The sequence below is a fragment of the Cololabis saira genome, chromosome 4, assembly GCF_033807715.1.
Source record: "Cololabis saira isolate AMF1-May2022 chromosome 4, fColSai1.1, whole genome shotgun sequence".
NCBI lineage: Eukaryota > Metazoa > Chordata > Actinopteri > Beloniformes > Belonidae > Cololabis > Cololabis saira.
This window is the reverse complement of record NC_084590.1, coordinates 49,446,985-49,468,279: the sequence shown is the minus strand read 5'-3', so window position 1 is coordinate 49,468,279 and position 21,295 is coordinate 49,446,985. Positions and strand designations below refer to the sequence as shown.

Sequence of the window (21,295 nt, the reverse complement as noted above, 5' to 3'; positions counted from 1 at the left end):
ACTCACGATCTTCACTATCACAGACAATTGCACTTATAGAGGGATTTTCATCTCTGTCTGATTATTCTATTAATTGGTCTAAATCCACTGTTTTGTGTGTTAACTGCAATTTTAGGAATATAACCAATACTCAATTACAATCAGGGAACATTAGATATTTAGGCATAAACATCTCCCCTAGGCTGTCAGAGTTAATAAAATTAAATCATGTTCAGCTTATAAAGAAAATAGAAGATGATCTTTCCAGATGGAGCTCTCTCCCCATTTCGCTCATGGGTAGAATAGCCACCATTAAAATGATGGTTTTACCAAAAGTAAATTATTTTTTCTCAATGATACCATGCAAACCCCCTCTTTCCTGGTTTAAATCGTTGGACTCATATGTATCAAAATTTCTGTGGAAAAATAAAACTCCACGTATTAGTTTAAAGACATTGCAAAAATCCAAAGAATATGGAGGTTTAGAATTACCTAATTTTCAGTATTACTTCATAGCCAGTAAGTTACAGTATATTGTAAAATGGTCAAAAGATCATCCTTTAGATAGTCAATGGCTGGACTCAGAGCAAGTGTTTTGTAATGAACTAGAAATCTCAGAGTTACCATTTATTAGTCAAAGTATCAAACGTCATCAATGTTTCAAAAGCATTAATATTAGCACAACTTTATCAGCTTGGTGGGAATTTCTTAAAATAGCTAAAATTTCACTTTTTCCATGTGACCGTACACCCATATGGAACAACCCAGACATCGTGAAAAAGGATAAAAAGATGGTTAACTTCGTTCAATGGAGAGATCAAGGAATACGGTACTTACAGCACGTAATTGTAGGAGGACAGTTTGTACCTTTCAATACACTTATTGTTCAATACGGAGTTAGCAGGAATACATTTTTAGAGTATCAACAACTTAAGGCAATAATAAATAAAACATACAAAATTAGCCAATTAGATTTAAAACTTCCCGCTAAGATAATACATTTATTGAATCTAAGCACTTTAAAGTTGTTATCAAAACTCTACAGGTTAGTGTCTAAACTGGACGATTCAGTCTCTCTCCCGATCTCTAAGTGGGAGGCGGATCTCTCTCTTAATACCGACCAGTTTTCTTGGTCACAAATATGCTTAAATACGTTTACTATGACTAAAAACCCAAACCTACAACTTATACAGTACAAAGTTCTTCATAGAATACATTATACTGGACAAAGGATGTTCCAGATGGGCTTTGTCACCTCTAATATCTGTTCACAGTGCACAGAGAACACCCCAGATAATTATATGCATGCTTTATGGTTCTGTACACCGGTACAGAGGTTCTGGAAGGAGATTTGTGAGGATTTATCCACATGGATCAACCACAGAATCCCAGTGTGCCCCACGGTATGTATATTAGGTCACCTGGGAGACACTCAAATAGATCCTAATTGGACACACCGGGTTCTCACTGCCTTATGTATCGCAAAGAAAACCATTCTAGTAAATTGGAAACAAAAATCCAGTTTATGTATCAACCATTTTAGGAATCTTTTATCAGATCATATTAGTAGTGAGATAATGTCTGCCTCCACTGAACAACATTCGGCTGAATTGCACTCTCTGTGGTCCCCGTTTATTGGCTTCGTTACCTAGTGGGGGCGGGGGGGGTGGTGATCTCGTAGCCCTTGGGGTTGGGGGTCGGCTTGGGGGGTCTGGGGCGCGGGCCTCGGGTGGCCCCTGGGGGGCGGTGGGGGGGGCCGCGGGGCCCTGTCCCTGGCCGGTGGGGGCCTTGGGGGCCTGTGGGGGGGGTTACCTCATGGCGGTGGGGGGGGGTGGCTGGGGAGGGCTCGGGCGGGGGGCTGTGGCTGGGGCGTCTCCGGGCCTCCCGGGGGGGGCGGGGCCGTGGGCGTGGGGGTCCCACCCGGAGGGCCCGGCCCTGCCTGGGTGGGGGGTGGCTGTCTGCGCTGGGGGGGCATTGCTGCCTTGGTCCTCCGTCGCTGGGCGGGGGCCAAGTGCCCCTGCGGATGTGGGGACTCCGTGACCCTTGGGGTGTCCGCCGGGGTGGCCTCGGGGGGGGGTGGGGCCGGGTCCGGGGAGCGGGCCTCCCCTGACCGGGGGGTGCACGGGCGGGCGCGACGGCGGGGTGGCACCATTCCCAGGTATCTATGTCTTATGTTGTCAGTATGAATGGGAGGATGTTGGACCGTTTCCCCCTCCGTCTGGGGGCTCCGGCAGCGCCGGGGGCGCCCTTGGGGGTACGGTGGGGCCCTTGCCTGGCTCGGGGGGCCGGCCCCCGTCTACTGGACGGCCGGTGGGGGGACGCGGGTGTCTTATCAGGGCCGGCTTTGCTGGTCCTGCTTCCTGGCTTCGGCCTCCGCTCCCCCTCTTGCCCCCCCTACACGATTCATACACACATAGGCGAAAGGCGGGGGGTCCGGGTCGTGGGGGGCACTGTCCCGCGGGGCCTGGCACTCCCCGCCTCACGGTTTTAACAGCAAAATAGACACTGCACATTCAACACTTAATAAATACATTTGACAAGGACACGTAGTTCGGGAGGGGGGGGGGTCTGTGTCAATCGATACTTGGCCCTCCCTCCTCCCTGTTTTTATGGCATTAATCACATGCACTCAACACAAGGGGCGGGAGGGGGTCCCACATCACCCGCGTTCCCTCACCGGCCTGGGCCTGGGACGGGTGGGTCGGGTTACCCGGGCCTGGCGGGGCCCGCCGTGCAGCCTGGGGTGCCTTCTGGCGGTGCTGGATCCCCCCGGGGAGGGGGAAACGGTGCGTGATTGTATGTCTGTGTCGGTGGGAATGCGGTATGGAAGGGTCCTGCCATGGAGGATTTGAGCCTCCATTGGCAGGACATCAAAAACTTAATAATTTATCAATATTATTTTATACAAAGATGGTTATTATTATTATTATTATTAGTATTATTATTATTATTATGTATAGTATATTATATTATTATTAGTATAGGTATCGAATAGGTGAATGGATGAATGAATGGGATGCCTGGGTCTGGGGCCCTCCGTTGTCGGGCCTGCGCGGGTGTCGCCTTGTTGGGGGGTTCCCTCTCTCCGGGCCCGTCTCCGGTCCCCCCCGCTGCCTCTACGGCGGGGCGCCCCTCTGGTCTTGGAGGGCCACTTTCGTGGGGGACGGGTGCGCCTGCCCGCGTCGGCGGCCGGGGCGGCTCTGTCTCTCCGGGCGGGCTGGCCCCCTGCCGGGTGGGGGTCGTTGGCCTGAAGGGTGAGGGCCTCCTGGCCGCGTGTCCGGCCCGGACCGGGTGGCCGGGGATTGCCTGGGTCGCGGTCCGCCGCCGCGGGGTCCCTGGCTGCTTCTTTCCGCGCCGTGGGGGCCCCGCCCGCGGGCCCCCTCGGCCGCCGCCGGGTGGGGGGGGGGCCTCGCAGGCGGTGGGTTGCCTCCCTCCTACTTCTCCCCTCTGTGGGGTTGCCGGTGGCCTGGGTTCCGGGCTCTTCCTTGTCGGCCTCTGGTCTCGCGGGTGGCGGGGTTGCTCCCCCCCCTCCCCCACTATAGATACACTTCAGGTGGAAAAGTAAAAAAAAAAAAAAAAAAAAAAAAAAAAAAAAAAAAAAAAAAAAAAAAAAAAAAAAAAAAAGGTAACACCGGAGCTCTATTAGTAATACATTTTTCTTCTATTTATGGTTTCAGATCTTCCAAGCACCTGAAGCTGTTCAACGACACCTTCATAAGAAATGCAAGGTCCTTCCTTGAGCCAGCAATAGTGCATACATGTTATTTATATACAACTTATGTTTTATTTTTTTAACAATAAAGTTGCCATTCGTGAAAATTCAGTGTTGTGATTTCTTTACAGTTAACATGATTCATTTGTCTTGAGGAATTGGAATAAAGAACTGTGGTGTACCTGTTTAGAAATCTTCCTGTGTGAATTAGTGTGGAGACGAGGTGACCCGGTCAGGGAACTAAAGGCTGATTTATGGTTCCGCGTTACACCAATGCAGAGCCTACGGCGTAGGGTTTAACGCAGAACTGTAATTCAGGTGTAACCCATGTTAAAATATGACATAGAGAGGAATAAATAAGTTTGAAAGTTAAAGCTGATTTATTTAATGGCAATTAATTCATCAGAGTTAATTAAAGAAAGTTCATATTACAGCTGAAAAACATAACTTACCTGGTCGGGAACTGACGGGGTTTTAATGAGAACTAAGCCACATCGGTTTTTGTGAGATGTATGCTTATTTTCCCGCAGTTTTACCGTGTTTTACTTTTTTTCTCTGGCGGAGCTTAAACTTAAAATGTAGCTGTTTATGAAGAAATGCTCCGTCATAAACTGTTATCCAGTTAATATTTTGAGTTTATGAAGACTGTGAATGTTATAAAAGTGTGTGTAAGCTGTGTAAATGGCAGATTTGTGCAGTAATTAGTGCGGGAGACGGAGCCGTGATTTCAAAGGGACCGCTCCGCTGCCATTTTGAGTTGAAAAACACCGTAGTAGTAACGTTACAACCCAGACAGTGAAGAATTTATTTGTGTGATTTAAGGATTTATTTAAGGATATAAAAAGTGTTTTATTGTGTTTATGGCCTGTTATACAGGTCAGGTTTTTTTGCTTGGTTGAAAGCTCGATCGGAGCAAGGATTGGTCTGCCATGTGCGGGCGTGCACATCCACAGACGGGATTCAAGATGGCGAGCCAGACCCAGACGTTCAACTAATCTTCTTCATCACACCAGTGAGGGATTCTCCTGCGTGTGGTAACTCGCTGCCAGAGTGGTAGGAGTATCAGGAACTAGTCTGAACTGAACAGAACTGATTAAACTATTATTTTTGGACTGAATCGAACTGAAACCTTTCATTGAACTGAACACTTGAACTCACATTTGGACTTGAACTTAAATTTAAAGTGCCATACTTTTATTTTCATATGTTTACGTTTTGAATGTGATTTGAATAACTGTGGTCCACCTTGATTTAATTGTGTTTTGAAGGTATTTTCTTACCTGTAAAAAAAAGGAAGAAAAATAGGGATCCTAAAATAGGTGCAACCTAGGAAAAAGAGACTGGTCTAACTAACTCAAATTAGTCTGACTAAAATAACCTAGGAGAAAAGAGACTGGTCTAATTAAATTACATTACCTTCGCTAAAATAAATTAGGTGAACTAAAGAACAAAAGAAAGAGTGATATACTTTTTTCCATTTATACCTTAATATTAAGAACCTGCAGGGTATTTTTGTTTCATGTACTGTGTTTTATATGTGTCTTTGTCGTTCACTAAATTGCTGGCCTTTTCTACTTTAAGCAATGGTCTCTGGTGTCATTATTTTTGCTCCCCACTCCTTAGAGCCTAGAACTGGTCCAGTGGCGCAGTTAGTGGTGTGATACCGGTGCTACACAGGCTTTAAGATCCGTTTACACCGTGTAACTGCATGCGAGCGTCCGACTATCACGTCGAGCTGCGTGACATCAGACGTTCTCTGTCCACACTGAAACCGTTAAACTCGCGGCCAGTTAGGACAGTCCAATCGGGCCGGAGCGAGGCTCCCTCCCCTGTTACACGTCATTCAAGCAGCCAATCAGCACAGAGCCTCATTATCATAGCCTCCCCGCCTCTCAGGATCACTCACAGAAAAAGAGGTTAGAAGCGGTAAAACTAGAGACATGGCCCACAGGCTGAATTTCTGTTTTATGTAGAAAAAACAAGCTTTAGATTGTTTTTAAGACATTCAAGGCCCTTTTAAAATATACATTAAATGCCATAATAGGTCCCTTTTAACAACAGTTGTCTTACCTTGTGTCTGAGGGTCCAGATTCTTTACTGAACTTTGGAGGTTGATCTTTAGACCGGTCACTCTTCATAGAGAGACAGATGGATCCTGGAGACTCTGGTCTCTGACTGCGGTACCGACCTCTGCAAACACAAATTCACATCAGTCACTGATAATATTAATGAGGACCACTGAAGAAGATCTACACCAGGTTCTCCAACCCTGGTCCCCGAGAGCCAGTGTCCTGCATGTTTTAGATGTTTTCCTGCTTCAGCACAGCCTCATACAAATGATTGATACAAATGATTGATACAAATGACTGATACAAATGACTGATAGAAATGACTGATACAGATGACTGATACAAATGATTGTCTTCAATCTGATGTCTTCACCTCTGCCTTCAAGCAAGCTCGGGTCGCCCCACTGCTGAATAAACCAACGCTTAACCCTGCCGAGGTTGAAGACTACCGTCCGGTCTCGCTGCTCCCATTCAGGTCTACACTCCTAGGAAGATTCGTCTTCAGTCGGGTCTGACGGTTCCTTCACGACAAATGCCTGTATGATCCACATGAGTCAGGCTGTAGGCAGTACCCACTCAGCTGGAACTGCTCTTCTTTCAGTAACTGAGTCACTACGGGCTGCCAGATCTGCTGGTCTATCATCAGTCTTCATATTGCTTGACCAGTCCGCTACCTTTGACACCGTCAATCACCACTTCTTCCCCTCCACATTCTCAAAGCTTGGCATTTCAGGATCTGTCCTCTTGTGGTTCATGTCTGACCTCGCAGGAAGATCCTTCAGAGAATCATGGCAAGGACAAGTTTCCAGATCACATGAGCTGGCAGCAGGGGTGCCCCAGGGATCTGTTCTTATCCCTCTTCTCTTGTCACTGTACACCATCGTACTAGGTCAAATCATCAGCTGTAATGACTTCTACTACCACTGCTATGCCGATGATACCCCATTTCTTACTTCCCTCACCACCTGATGACTGTGCTGTTTCAAGGCAATTATCAGCATGTCTTTCTGATATCTCTGCATGGATGAAGGACCGCCACCTTCAGCTAAATCTGTCCAAGACTGAGCTTGGTTTTCAGTCAATCCTTACCTCCTTAGATAAGTGTGCAGTTGGATAACATCACGCTTGTACCCACATCTTGTGCTAGGAATCTTGGTGCCATGTTAGAAAGCCAGCTGGCCTTTAAGGACCACAATGCCCCGGTTTCCTGGTCATTCCCTATTTTCTCTTTACAACATCAAGAAATTCAGACCTTACCTGAGAGAACATATGGCACTTTGCTCAACCAGTAAAATACACCTGGTGCTTCCACCAAAATGTGGTGTGAAATCAGTAGCCAGACTCTTCTCCTCCGTTGTTCCCCGATGGTGGAATGATCTACCAAACTCAGTCTGATCTGCAGGGGCAGGGTATGTATTCTAAGAGCAAGCTAAAGACTCAGCTCTTAATGGAGCTTTTCTGCATCTAGTAAACTTCTCTGCTCATCAGGATGAGTTAGGAGAGTTGTCCAGCCCTTAGCATGACTCGGCACTGAGAAAGCTGCATGCATTTATGCCAACATGACATTTTGATAGTTAATTAAAGGCCTAGTTTTGCTGTATAAAGTGGAGGTTGTAGGGTGATGAGGGAACCAAACAAAATCCTCTACTACTAGCATGGCAGCACCTGTGGCTAACTGGACTGACGGCCGTCTGACCAGCACTTAGCCGTGCTGGATCCTCCTATGTAGTAGTAGTAGTAGTAGCAGTAGTAGCAGTAGCAGTAGTAGCAGTATTAGTAGTAGTAGTAGTAGTAGTAGTAGTAGTAGTAGTAGTAGTAGTAGTAGTAGTAGTAGTAGTAGTACTACTACAAAGTGACCAAACTTCTTGAAATCCCTGTTTCAACAGTTTCTAATGTCACCAACGAGTTCTAATGTCATAAAACTGCTGCAGACTAGAGGGCTGCATTGGGATTGGGTCCCAATGCAAATCTCACAGGATCGGGCGGTTTGAATTTTGCTGCGGGCGGGAGCAGACAAAAAAAAACACTGCAGGATCGGGATGTAGTCTAGCAACCAGATGGAAATCAATGACGTGGAAAAGAACCTCAAACAAGGTCTTTACAAAACATAGACAAAGCAAGGCCAGTCAGATATTTGGAGAAACTTGATTTTGGGTCTGTGGGCACATGTTGGAAGAGAGACGCACAGGATTGGGACCGCAGTCGGTCAGCAGCTTCTCTTCCTCCACATCAATGTAATGGCTAAGCTATTAATTTGTTAAATTACAGTAATTCGTTTCATTCATTAACATTGTTTATTTTATGTTATTTATTAGTGTTATTTGAGCCACTCACAACCTACTCTCGTTGCTGTAACCACAATCACATAATTGATGCGTGCGCAAAAGGCGAGTTTTGCGGGAGCAGGCGGGATCGGATGAAAACACTGCGGGAGCGGGCGGGAGTGGAACACACACATTGCAGGTGTGGGCGGTAATTGTCAGAAATGCAGCGGGAGCGGAATGAAAAAAACAGTCCCGAGCAGGGCTCTACTGCAAACTCTCCTGGACCGATCTGGAGAGCTGGTTTCATCCTGAACCAAACTCTGGTCTCTGAACCAGCAGGACCACATGGTTGAGGAACACAGAAGACTCCGTGGTGGAAAAACAGGAACAAGAAGGAGTAAGTGATGTTTGAAGAAACTAAAACTAAAGCACATACAGAAAGTATAAAGTCATAATAAGTCATAATATAAGTTAACAACAGTTGTCTTACTTTTTGTCTGAAGGTCCAGGTTCGTTACTGAAGTTTGGAGGTTCTTCATTGGACCGGTCACTCTTCATAGACAGACAGATGGATCCTGGAGACTCTGGTCTCTCCTCCTCTTTCTCCAAACAATCATCCATCTTCTGGACTTCAGTCATTCAGAGACATGAACCAGAAACACCGACCAACTTTGAATCTGTAGACAGAAACTTTATTAAAACATCAAGTACATTCTTTCACCCACTTTTCCTGAATGACTTTGTCAAAACTCCTGAGGTTGAAGAAAGAGGTTTTACTGATACTGACGATAAGAGAGAATTGAAACTGAGAGTCGCCTCTAATTTGATTCCAATCCGTGAAGCCGAGTCTTCACCTGGACAAAGATATGTTCTGTTTCATTAAAAAGTCAAAGAACGACTGATGAAGTCATCCAGGAAACCACTTCTTCACTCATTCACACTAAAGAGCACCAGCCTGAATGTTACTGCTCGTGTTCAGTTTTCTACACCAGAACATCAGAGTTTATTCTGGATCCAGTCAAGAAGGTGTGTCTGAGATCAGGAGTGTGTTTCCCAAAACCACCGTTGATGACGATGTTCACCACTAACGTAGTTGGACCCACGCAGGAACGATACGAGTGTTTCCTGAATCCACAGCTGGAATGATGGAGGGAAGGACGTTGTTACCTACATAGAACCATCACGGTTCAGAGACTCAGCTGTTTCCAAAAACACAGTTTAGACGAAGGTTCACAAACACGGTTGTTAAGTTGTTTGGTTGTAACGATAGATCTGGGGTCCGTTTCACAAAGCAGGTTTAGTGAAAACTCTGAGTCTGTTAACCCTGAAATGAGGGAAACTGAGTTTTCCGTTTCACAAAGGGAGGTAACTCAAACCAGAGAAAGAGAGGTAACTCTAGCCTGTTTCACAAAGAGAGGTAACTTAAGCTCTCGGTCAGTTACCGTAGTAACAGACGCTCTGAACCTAACCTGGTCAGTTACCGTAGTAACAGACTCTCTGAATCTAACCTGGTCGGGACCAGGTTTATCTCAATGAACCTGGAGTTTCTCCGTGTCTATGCCCTCTTTCAGAGCCGCACGCACATTTGATTTCCTCATTCATTCAGTCAGCAGGCGAGTTTTGGCGAAGTTCTGCCGTCTGTCATTAAAAACAGAGTCGGTATATATATTAGAAGTACATTGTCACGAACATGGCATGCCTTTTTGATGAAGACCCAATTGATGAAGGTGCAGCATTAATGCGCAGATAATTAAATATTCGTCGGGAGATGGTTATCAGACCGCGTAATACATGTACATTACAGTACATAGTCTCATTACAGGCAAAGCAATATATGTTAATCCTTTATTTGTTATAATTTTGATGATTGAATTGTTTAATGATTTGATAATATATTCTAATTTTTTGAGATTTTTTATTTGGGGTTTTCATAAACTGTGAGCCATAGGCTAATCATCAAAATTATAACAAATAAAGGCTTGAAATATCTTGCTTTGCATGTAGTGGGAAATAATATTTGTTTCACCTTAAGTTGAATTTACTACGAATGAAGTTTTGCAATATATTCAAATTTTCCGACCTCCACCTGTATATTATGACATAAATAAATAAGAGCATAATATGTGTCTGTATTGGTTCAATACGGAACGCAACTTTTAATTCCCAATTACGGAACAATTCCGTATTTCAAGGGACGGGTGTCAAGCCTACATAAACCTGTCCAAGCCATCAAGGGGTTCCACAGGATTGCAGGTGAATGATGTAGAGATCTGTTAAATTAATTTTATATTATTCTGTGCTGCGGTGTTACTCTTTTTTCGAAAAACATGTTCAAATTCGCCGTATGCGCGCATTAAAATCTCTAATTCCATTCGGGTGAAACAGGACACGGCGTGAAGTATGTGGATCTTCAGATGCAAACTAATGTTTCCTCAAAGGGATTTTGTAAATTGAAATGTTAAATAAAGTTTAAAAAAGAAAAGGTATGTGGATCTTTTGTTGTCGCCGGTTGCCATGATGGATCGTTGTATCAGGGCTCCATTGATGCTCGCTTTTGATAGTTGTGGCGCACGCGCTTAACTCCAGGTGAAACTACTTAGAGTTGAGTAAATTAACTCAAATCCGCTGTTCTGGAACCGAAAACTCAGAGTTTACGATCTCAGAGTAGATGAACTAAGAGTTCATGATTAAACTCAGAGTTTGTTGAACCTGCTTTGTGAAACGGACCCCTGGACCTGCGAGGAGTAGATTAGTTCCTGGTTGTTACTTTATCAATGATGGAAGTCGTAGTCGATGGCAGGTGGGAACCCAGCGATAGTTCACCTTTTACATCCAGTCCATCATCCGGTTCACCTGGAAGAACATCAGCTGCTGAGGTTCCATTTGGACCATGAATGTTCTTCAACTCATTGTTTGTCTACTGATCATCCAGCTAAGACATTAGTTCGTGTTTCTGTCACTTTTAACTGTATTTTATTCGTAACAAAGCTCTTTAAACCTCAGTGTAATAGTGGGTGTGTGATGTAGGGTGTTGGGAGGAAACGTAGACCAACCTGTGAGTGTGTCATGTGATCAGAGCCAGAATACTTGTTAAACTTCCCAGACAGAATTCAACCATCGGATCATAAAAATGAGTGAACGAACATGTCATGGTGAGCTACAGTCAGGCTAGTATGTTAGGAGACTGGAAGCTAACAAAAATGTTCCTGCTCTTAAAACAACCTCATTCACTGATTATTTCACAAAGATTTGATTGTTTTTATAATTTTATTTTTAATATCACAAAATATCTGTTCCGTTTCTGATTGGGTCGGCACTGCGCATCATTTTTAGACACAATAATCAACGCATACCGCAAAAGTTGTGTCTCGGCGGAGGGACCCGGCGTCCCAGCAAAATGAGCACAACAGAGTTCGGAACAGTTTGGAACAGCACACAGAGCACGCACTAAAGGCTGACTTATGGTTCTGCGTTAAGTCGACGCAGAGCCTACGCCGTAGGGTGCCGCGGCGTATCCTACGCCGTAGGCTCTGCGTTGGTGTAACGCGGAACAATAAATCAGCCTTGAGGGAGTATGAGCCACGTTGAAAACCCCCTACACATAACCACGCCTCCAGCAACAGATCCACCACGAATCAGGAGTTCTACATGCTCAAACACAGAAAATGAGAAAATACGTTTCAGTGTTTTTTTGTCTAAAAGAAAATAAAGTTTATAATCACTGCTTCGGTGCTCCCGTCTGCCCACTCTGCTGGTATCAAGAAAGCGAGCGACCTTGCCGATTCGCCAACATGCATCGTTTCTTTAAGCCTATAAGCAAAAGCCTCCGAGACGCCTCTCTCCATCCCGGCGAGGGTGGAGAGCGCCGGTGCGGGTGGCGGTGGCTGCAGTGCCGTGCAGGCTCTGGAGCCGCCAGCCTGCTGCTGCCTTTTAAATCCATGCAGAGCCTACGCCGTAGGGTATGATTGATTGATAAAAAAAAAATAAAAATCAAGAAAGAAAAGAGCAAAAAACATAAAATAAATGCAGCCTCAACAGGGCACAAGCCAGTGTCCTATTAGTGCTGGTCTCAAGCCCGGGTAAATGCAGAGGGAAGTTTCAGGAAGGGCAATTGGATTAACATACTGTTGGTCAAAGAAGGAGAAGATAAATGAACTGATATGATGATAGCATAGTTTTCTATGCATTTCGGGGGTTTTTTCGCCGCAAGCAGCGTCGCCCACCATACATTTCAGTCTGCCCACCTTAGTGGGCCTCACTAAATCTAGCTCTGCCTGGAAATAAGGTTGAAGTCTTTTTAACTCACAGAATGCCCAAAGTAACACCTCTGAGAAGCATGTACATTAAATCTAACTTTGTGAGATTGAAATCATCATATAAATACAGTTTACCGACCTGTTAAAATGTAGATAAAAAAGAAACCAGGAGGACAGGAAATGTTGGGAGAAACGAAGTTCAGCACACACACGTCTGTCCTTATGAGGACCTTCTATACTTCTGTTATGTGTTTCCATCTGAACCCAAACGTCAGATCTCACTTTGCACCTCGGCTTGACTCAAACCAGAACCACAGAAATGATATTTAAACAGCAGAAGAAGAATTAACTAACACTAACCTGGTCTCCTCTGCTGCTCCGTCCACATCAACATGGACTCTGAACTCTGAAAACTTTCCTCAGTGACTCAGAGCTGCACTTCCTCCTGCAGGTACAGGAAACCATGTGACTGTCGAGAAGCATGCACTCGTGTGTGTGTGTGTGTGTGTGTGTGTGTGTGTGTGTGTGTGTGTGTGTGTGTGTGTGTGTGTGTGTGTGTGTGTGTGTGTGTGTGTGTGTGTGTGTGTGTGTGTGTGTGAGAGAGAGAGAGAGAGAGAGAGAGAGAAATAGACAACGTCTCCCCCTGCTGGTTAAAAAACAGCTGCTAAAGTCATGTGATCATACTATCTCTTAATAACCAGATATTATCTCACAATTTACACATAATATTGAGGAAGTTTGCATTGATTTTTTTTTTACAAATATTTTTATTGACTTTTTCAATTACAGTACAAAGACAAAAAACAGAACAAAACAGAACAAGGCACATTAACACGTACGAATAGGCACTTGAAGATATTCCAAATGTAGAGATTTAAGTGGTATATTTTCCTTTGGTGGTAACTGACTGATTCTCATGGCGTTTAGCGAAAAGAAAAGGATACCGCTAATGAGTGATCAACATGTACATACACAGATGGAAACACATTGTGTACTTCTAGAAAGCTCCCACAATCCAAAATCTTATCAGTGACCTTATTAGAAATAAACAAAAAGTTGCATATACAAAAATATGAATACAAAATATATAATACAACAGTAGACTAAAAAGCTGCAATAAAATCCTCGCCCTCCAGAAACTGCAAAAAAGAGCCCAAAATCTTCTCAGATGTGTATTTCCCTATAACATCATATGTAAGTTTCTCTAAAGCAAGGCATTGCAGTAAACCCTCAACCCAACTACTTGGTCTGGGAACAGATTTCCATGACAGTGCAATTATATGTTTGGCTTCTAGAAGAGAAAATACCACCATCTTCTTCCTGCTATCGTTCAAAGTACAGCTTGCAGGGAAACAATCAAAAATACAAAGCTTGGGACGAAGAGGAAGTTGCTTTTTGGTGAACAGAGATTTAATTGTAATAATCTCTTTCCAAAATTCTTGAATGAGGGCACATTCCCAGAGGCAGTGAAACAAGCTAGCTTTCTGTATACAACACTTGACACAAGTATCTGGGGTATTAGGGTAAATGCGTTGTAGTAACTCTGGTGTAATAATGTTCTCATCAGCCATGTATATTGTAGGAGTTTGAACCTTGTGTTTATTGTTTGTACTTGGCACCGCTAACATATATCCTGCCACTCTTCTACAGAGGATTATTTTGATGCAGCTATAATATTCTGATAGAATTTTGAAATTAGTCCAGCTGTTCCATCATAGTTCAAAACTATGTTTTCTAAATAATTCAGACCAGGAAGGTTTATATAGTTCTGTGTCTTTGTTATGAAGCTTTTTATCTGAAGATACTTGAAGAAATGTTTAGAATCAATGCTAAACTTTTATTTAACCTCATTGAAACTTAAAATAGTTTCATTCTCATACAGGTCTGAAATTTAACTTGTACCTCTGTCTGCCCATAACTTACTATATATAAAACTAAGGTCATTAGTGCCTAGTGTGAAGTTTCTGTTCCCCCAAATAGGAGAAAACTGGGATAAAGGAGCATTTTCCCCAAGATAACTTAACACCTCATGCCATACTATCAGTGTGTTTCTAACAAAGGGGTTTGCAATGTGTTTTTCAGAGCGGATACATTTGTTGAATAGAGGTAGAGGTATAAGGGGATTTGGGAAGTTGTGAATTCCTCCATCTTTACCCAGTGCAACGGTGACTGGTGTTCAAACCAACATGATGCTGCTCTTAGTTGGGCTGCCCGATAGTATCCCTGGAGGTGAGGGAGCTTTAACCCACCTCTGTCATATGGTAAATACAACAAGTTCATGTGCAGTCTTGAGCGTCTACTGTTCCAAATGTAATTACAAAAAAGTTGTTTCATTTTAACAAAGAAATTAGAAGGGGGATAAAGTGGGCTGGTTTGAAAAAGATATAGGAATTAGGGAAGAATATTCATCTTTAGAACATTAATACGTCCAATCATAGAGAGTGGTAAAGATTTCCATCTGTTCATAGATTCTACTGCCGACTCAATTACAGGGTTGTAATTAGTAGGTACCATGGATTCTATTGAAGGTGTGATTTTAACACCAAGGTATTTAAAGCTATCCACAATATTCCTGAAAGGTGTAGATAGTGGAGGACTTAATCTCTCAGATCTTTTCAGAAAGAGGATTGTGAACTCTAAACGCAATTGCTAGAGATTCAATGGCTAGGACGAGAAGAAGAGGGAACATGTAGTAGACTTCAGTAGACTACAAAGCTGCAATAAAACCCTACCCCTCCAGAAATTGCAAAAAAGAGCCACACATTTTCTCAAATCTGTTATATTTCCCTATAACATAATATGTAAGTTTATCTGAAATATTATGTTTGGCTTCTAGAAGAAAAAATACCATCATCTTCTTCCTGCTATCGTTCATAGTCCAGCTTGCAGGGAAACAATCAAAAATACAAAGCTTGGGACAAAGAGGAAGTTGCTTTTTGATGAACAGAGATACAATTATAATAATCTATTTCCAAAATTCTTTCTTCTTCCCCGGAAGAGCTGGAGGAGGTGTCTGGGGTGAGGGAAGTCTGGGCATCCCTGCTGAGGCTGCTGCCCCCTGCGACCCGGTAACGGATAAAGCGGGAGAAGATGAGTGAGTGAGTGAGTATTTCCAAAATTCTTGAATGAGGGTACATTCCCAGAGGCAGTGAAACAAGCTACCTTTCTGTATTTGACACAAGTGTCTGGTGTATTGGGATAAATACGGTGTAGTAACTCTAGTGTAATATTCACCCGCGTTTCCCTCGTCAACCTGGGGCGGGGTGGTCGCAGTGCCCGGGTCCTGGCGGGGCTCGACGTGCAGCCTGGGGTGCCGCCTGGTGGTGCGGGAGGGGGAAACGGTGAGAGAATGAGTGTCCTTGAGAGGTGAGAATGTGGTATGGAAGGGTCCTGCGATGGAGGATTTGGGCCTCCATCGGCAGGACAATAAAATTAATAATTAGTGCCACGGTTGCGCCAGAGGCACTCCTCCTCCACAGCTATGCAATAGCAATGGAGGAGGAGTCTTATTATTGCTCAGGCTTATTATCTATTCTTCCGTATAAACTTCAGCGCGTACTAGTCCCGCAGCTTTGAGAAAACGCGAAAAGTAAAAACGTAGAAACGTCCGCCCTAATCGGGAATCGAGTGATATGACTTTTATTAGCGATTGGTGAAAAAATAACCCAAATTTTTATTTGTAACTCAAGCTCACGGCCAAACCGTAAAAAAGGAGACAAATAATTTTGTAGACATAGGTGTTGGGATTCATAAAATGTGACTTTGACAGGCGGGGTATGCACAAAATTTAAATGGGGAAAACTAGAGCGACGCTAATACCTTGTCTCAGTCCCCATTCACTGTAATGTAATCAAACGTTTTCTTCAAAATAATTTCTTCTCTGTCTTTGCACTGAGCTTACTCACGCATTTTAAGGTATATCTGAATAAAATAAAGATTGTCAGAAGCTGCCGGCTTCTGTGTCTCTCACAATGTTTTCGTTTTTTGGCTACGAGCTACGGTTTGATCACAAATCGGAGTGATTTGAGACCTTGTCAGAAGCCAAAATCTGGGTTTTTCTCACAGCAAAACCAGAAAGATTCAACCTGATCTCACAAAAATCCGTAAAATGCCCACGACCTCTCACCACTATTTTCCGTGGTATATACATGGAAAATTGTATTGCAATATCCGTGTGAGCACCACGGATATTGTACCATGCAAAGTCAACGGGATCCATTGTCGTGATATATACACGGATTATGACATTATTATTATTTATATATTATTCTTTGTTTTAGTGGCTAAATTATGAGTTTTTGTCGCGCAAGGTACTGTTTGTTACTGTCAATTTCTAAAAGCATGTTTTTAACGCTGTTTTAGCAGTGTTTTATTGAGGTTTTAATGGGAGCACCACGGATATAGTCAATGGGATCCATGGTCGTGATATATACACGGATTATTAAATTATTATTATTTATATATTATTCTTTGTTATAGTGGCTAAATTATGAGTTTTTGTCGCGCAAGGTACTGTTTGTTACTGTCAGTTTGTAAAAGCATGTTTTTAACACTGTTGTAGCAGTGTTTTATTGAGGTTTTAATGGGAGCACCACGGATATAGTACTATGCAAAGTCAATGGTATCCGTGGTCGTGATATATACACGGATTATGACATTATTATTATTTATATATTACTCTTTGTTATAGTGGCTAAATTATGAGTTTTTAGCGTGCAAGGTACTGTTTGTTACTGTCAGCTTGTAAAAGCATGTTTTTAACGCTGTTTTAGCAGTGTTTTATTGAGGTTTTAATGGGAGCACCACGGATATAGTACAATGCCAATCAATGGATACCGTTGTCGTGATATATACACGGATTATGACATTATTATTATTTATATATTATTCTTTATTATAGTGGCTAAATTATGAGTTTTTGTCGCACAAGGTACGGTTTGTTACTGTCAGTTTGTAAAAGCATTTTTTTAACGCTGTTTTAGCAATGTTTTATTGAGGTTTTAATGGGAGCACCACGGATATAGTACTATGCAAAGTCAAAGGGATCCGTGGTCATGATATATACACGGATAATTACATTATTATTATGTATATATTATTTTTTAATATAGTGGCTAAGTTATACGTTTTTTATGTGCAAGGTACTGTTTGTTACTGTCAGTTTGTAAAAGCATGTTTGTAATGCTGTTGTAGCAGTGTTTTATTGAGGTTTTAATGGGAGCACCACGGATATAGTACTATGCCAACCTGATCTCACAAAAATCCGTGAAATGCCCACGACCTCTCACCACTATTTTCCGTGGTATATACATGGAAAATTTTACAATTCCGTGTGAGCACCACGGATATTGTACCATGCAAAATCAATGGGATCCGTTGTCGTGATATATACACGGATTATGACATTGTTATAATTTATATATTATTCTTTGTTATAGTGGCTAAATTATGAGTTTTTGTCGCGCAAGGTACTGTTTGTTACTGTCAATTTGTAAAAGCATGTTTTTAACGTTGTTTTAGCAGTGTTTTATTGAGGTTTTAATGGGAACACCACGGACATAGTCAATGGGATCCGTGGTCGTGATATATACACGGATTATGACATTATTATTATTTACATATTATTCTTTGTTATAGTGGCTAAATTATGAGTTTTTGTCGCGCAACGTACTGTGTGTTACTGTCAGTTTGTAAAAGCATGTTTTTAACGTTGTTTTAGCAGTGTTTTATTGAGGTTTTAATGGGAGCACCATGGATATAGTACTATGCGAAGTCAATGGGATCCGTGGTCGTGATATATACACGGATTATGACATTATTATTATCTATATATTATTCTTTGTTATAGTGGCTAAATTATGAGTTTTTGTCGCGCAAGGTACTGTTTGTTACTGTCAGTTTGTAAAAGCATGTTTTTAACGTTGTTTTAGCAGTGTTTTATTGAGGTTTTAATGGGAACACCATGGATATAGTACTATGCGAAGTCAATGGGATCCGTGGTCATGATATATACACGGATTATGACATTATTATTATTACTGGAATTATTGGAAAAGGTGACGTTTCAAAGCCCCGCCCATCGAAAAGTACAGGTCCGATCTGCACCAAACTAACGTCGGTCTGTTCAGGGTATGCCCCCAAACAACATATAACATTTTCCAACATTTGAACCGATGCCGTTGCCACAAAATTTGAACAAACCAAGTAAAACTTGACCTGTGGCCTCCATATGGGGCCTAGATTGGGCTTGCCAAGTCTCAACTCTGTGAACCCTCTGCAACGCCAACTAGCTCTGTGGAAGTCGGACAGCCGCGGGACCAAAGGATCCTAGCAAAGAGCCTTCTGCATTGCGACATAGTCAAAAATCAGCATCCCAGCTCAAAGCGGTAATGAATTATTAAAAAAACACCCAAAAAAGGCCCGAAAAAGGCACCACACACGGTGACCTTTGGCACTTCCGAAGGTCACACGGGTCTGGACCTCGGCACAGTGGATGAGAGTCACCTCCTGATACAGAGTCTAGAATTTCAGCCTCGTAGCTCAAAGCGTTAGTGAACTATGCAAAAAAAGACACGAAATAGGCCTTGCAGGCCTGAAAAGCAACACACGCAGTGACCTTTGACACTTACAAAGGTCACACAGATCTGAAATTCAGCACAGTGGATGGGAGTCATCTCCTGATACAGAGTCTAGAATTTCAGCCAACTAGCTCAAAACGTTAGTGAACTGTGCAAAAAAGACATGAAATAGGCCTCATAGGCAAACCTATAACAATAGATAACAAACCTCCTGTGCCTACTGAGCATTAATAACATGTCATAATCGAAGGAGACCTAATTAAAACAGATGTCCTTAACATGAACCTATTGTATTATTGAATTATCAAGGACACTTTCGTGTTTTTGTGTTTAGAAATGTTAAAGATATTAAAAGAAAACTAAAACACAATGAGGAAAATACTGTCGCGAACAAGTCGTGCACAGAGCGTGTCTCGAACCACAGTCTCCCAGACCACAGTCAACTGCACTAACCAGTCGGCCAAATGCTGATGTGTTGCCCAGGCGGGCAAGGCCTTATCTTATCTGTGGTCGTTATACTATGTTCCAAAAAGTATTGTTTTTAATGGACAAGATCCGGCATTTTACGTTGAATTCTATTGTTCAGGTTTTAAAATTCTAGATAAATACATAAAAAAGGGAGGTGAGGTGTGAGCTTCATAACAAAACTTCTGTGCCTACTGAGCATTAATAACATGGGGTTAGCCATAGAAAGGGGCGATAATGAGGTGTTAGCTCCATAGCAAGCATTAATAACATGGGGTTAGCCATAGAAAGGGGCGATAACAGCCTCCTGCGCCTACTAGTAGGTAGAGTAGGGCCCTACTGGCCCATATCTATGGGATGATTGTTATCGTTTTGTCCTTCATTCAATGGTATGACAGCAGTCAAATCGGGTGACGGATCCCATTGACTTCGCATAGTACTATATCTGTGATGCTCCCATTTAAACCTCAATAATACACTGCTAAAACAGCGTTAAAAACATGCTTTTAAAAACTGACAGTAACAAACAGTACCTTGCACGACAAAAACTATTAATTTAGCCACTATAACAAAGAATAATATGTAAATAATATTAATGTCATAATCCGTGTATATATCACGACCACGGATCCCATTGACTTCGCATAGTACTATATCCGTGGTGTTCCCATTAAAACCTCAATAAAACACTGCTAAAACAGCGTTAAAAACATGCTTTTACAAACTGACAGTAACAAACAGTACCTTGCGCGACAAAAACTCATAATTTAGCCACTATAACAAAGAATAATATATAAATAATAATAATGTCATAATCCGTGTTTATATCACGACCACGGATCCCATTGACTTCGCATGGTACAATATCCGTGGTGTGCACACGGAATTATACCATTTTCCGTGTATATACCACGGAAAATAGTGGTGAGAGGTCGTGGGCATTTCACAGATTTTTGTGAGATCAGGTTGGTTCAGATGAATCTGATGTGAAAGTTGTGTCGACACTAACCTGCAGACATCAGGCTGATCTCCTGCTGATCCACACCGACCATCTGACTGCTCTGGTTTCTTCTTCTCTGTTGTCTTTATTCAGGTTGCACAACTGCGGTCTGTCAAAGATCAGCTTTTCTTCTCTGGTCTCAGCTCTGGAGTCCAACCCCTCCCATTTGAAACATCTGGACCTGGGATTCAACTACGACCTGCAGGCTGCAGATTTGAAGCATCTGTCTGATCTGGTGAAGTGTCCAGACTCCCAGCTGCAGACTGTCAGGTCAGTGGAGGTTGGAGTCGGTCCTGCTGCTTCCAGTAGTTTTCTACTAAATCCAGCTGATATCAAATCAAAGATTCAGTGTTTCCCGTAAAGCTGCAGCTTCTCAGCGGCTGCTTTCCCCAGTAAAGCTGTGAGAGGAGGATGATGACAGCCTTTCAGGATCAGAGGATCCAGATGTTTGTTGTGGACCGGTGCTGTGCTTGTGTCCAGAAATAAAGGTGTATTCCAGCTGACAGCCTTCCAGGATGTACAGACTGCTCCACTGCAGCTCTGAACACTCTGAAGTCCTGGATGTGCTGCATCACTGACTGACAGCTGATGGAGGGATCTCTGCAAACACTCCTTTGTCTGCTCTTTTCTTTCTTCTTCCCTCTACAGCTGATGGAGGGATCTCTGCCAACACTCCTTTATCTGCTCTCTTCTCTCTTCTTCCCTCTACAGGTGATGGAGGGATCTCTGCAAACACTCCTTTATCTGCTCTCTTCTTTCTTCTTCCCTCTACAGCTGATGGAGGGATCTCTGCAAACACTCCTTTATCTCCTCTCTTCTTTCTTCTTCCCTCTACAACTGATGGGGAGATCTCTCCAAACACTCCTTTATCTGCTCTCTTCTTTCTTCTTCCCTCTACAACTGATGGGGGGATCTCTGCAAACACTCCTTAATCTGCTCTCTTCTTTCTTCTTCCCTCTACAGCTGATGGAG

At 42.9% G+C, this 21,295-nt stretch overlaps 1 protein-coding gene across 1 annotated transcript in view; it reads right to left on the bottom strand.

Annotated features, from left to right (window-relative positions):
• Positions 1–12,695, bottom strand: part of LOC133442108 (protein NLRC3-like) — an 87,587-nt gene extending 74,892 nt beyond the window's left edge. Inside the window, exons 1-3 of the mRNA XM_061720038.1 lie at positions 12,641–12,695; positions 8,515–8,701; positions 5,762–5,881 (exon numbers count right to left, since the gene is read on the bottom strand). Of these exons, the coding sequence (XP_061576022.1) occupies positions 5,762–5,881; positions 8,515–8,663 (269 nt within the window). The 5' untranslated portion in view covers positions 8,664–8,701; positions 12,641–12,695. The remainder of the gene's footprint in view (positions 1–5,761; positions 5,882–8,514; positions 8,702–12,640) is intronic.
• Positions 12,696–21,295: the final 8,600 nt, after the last annotated feature.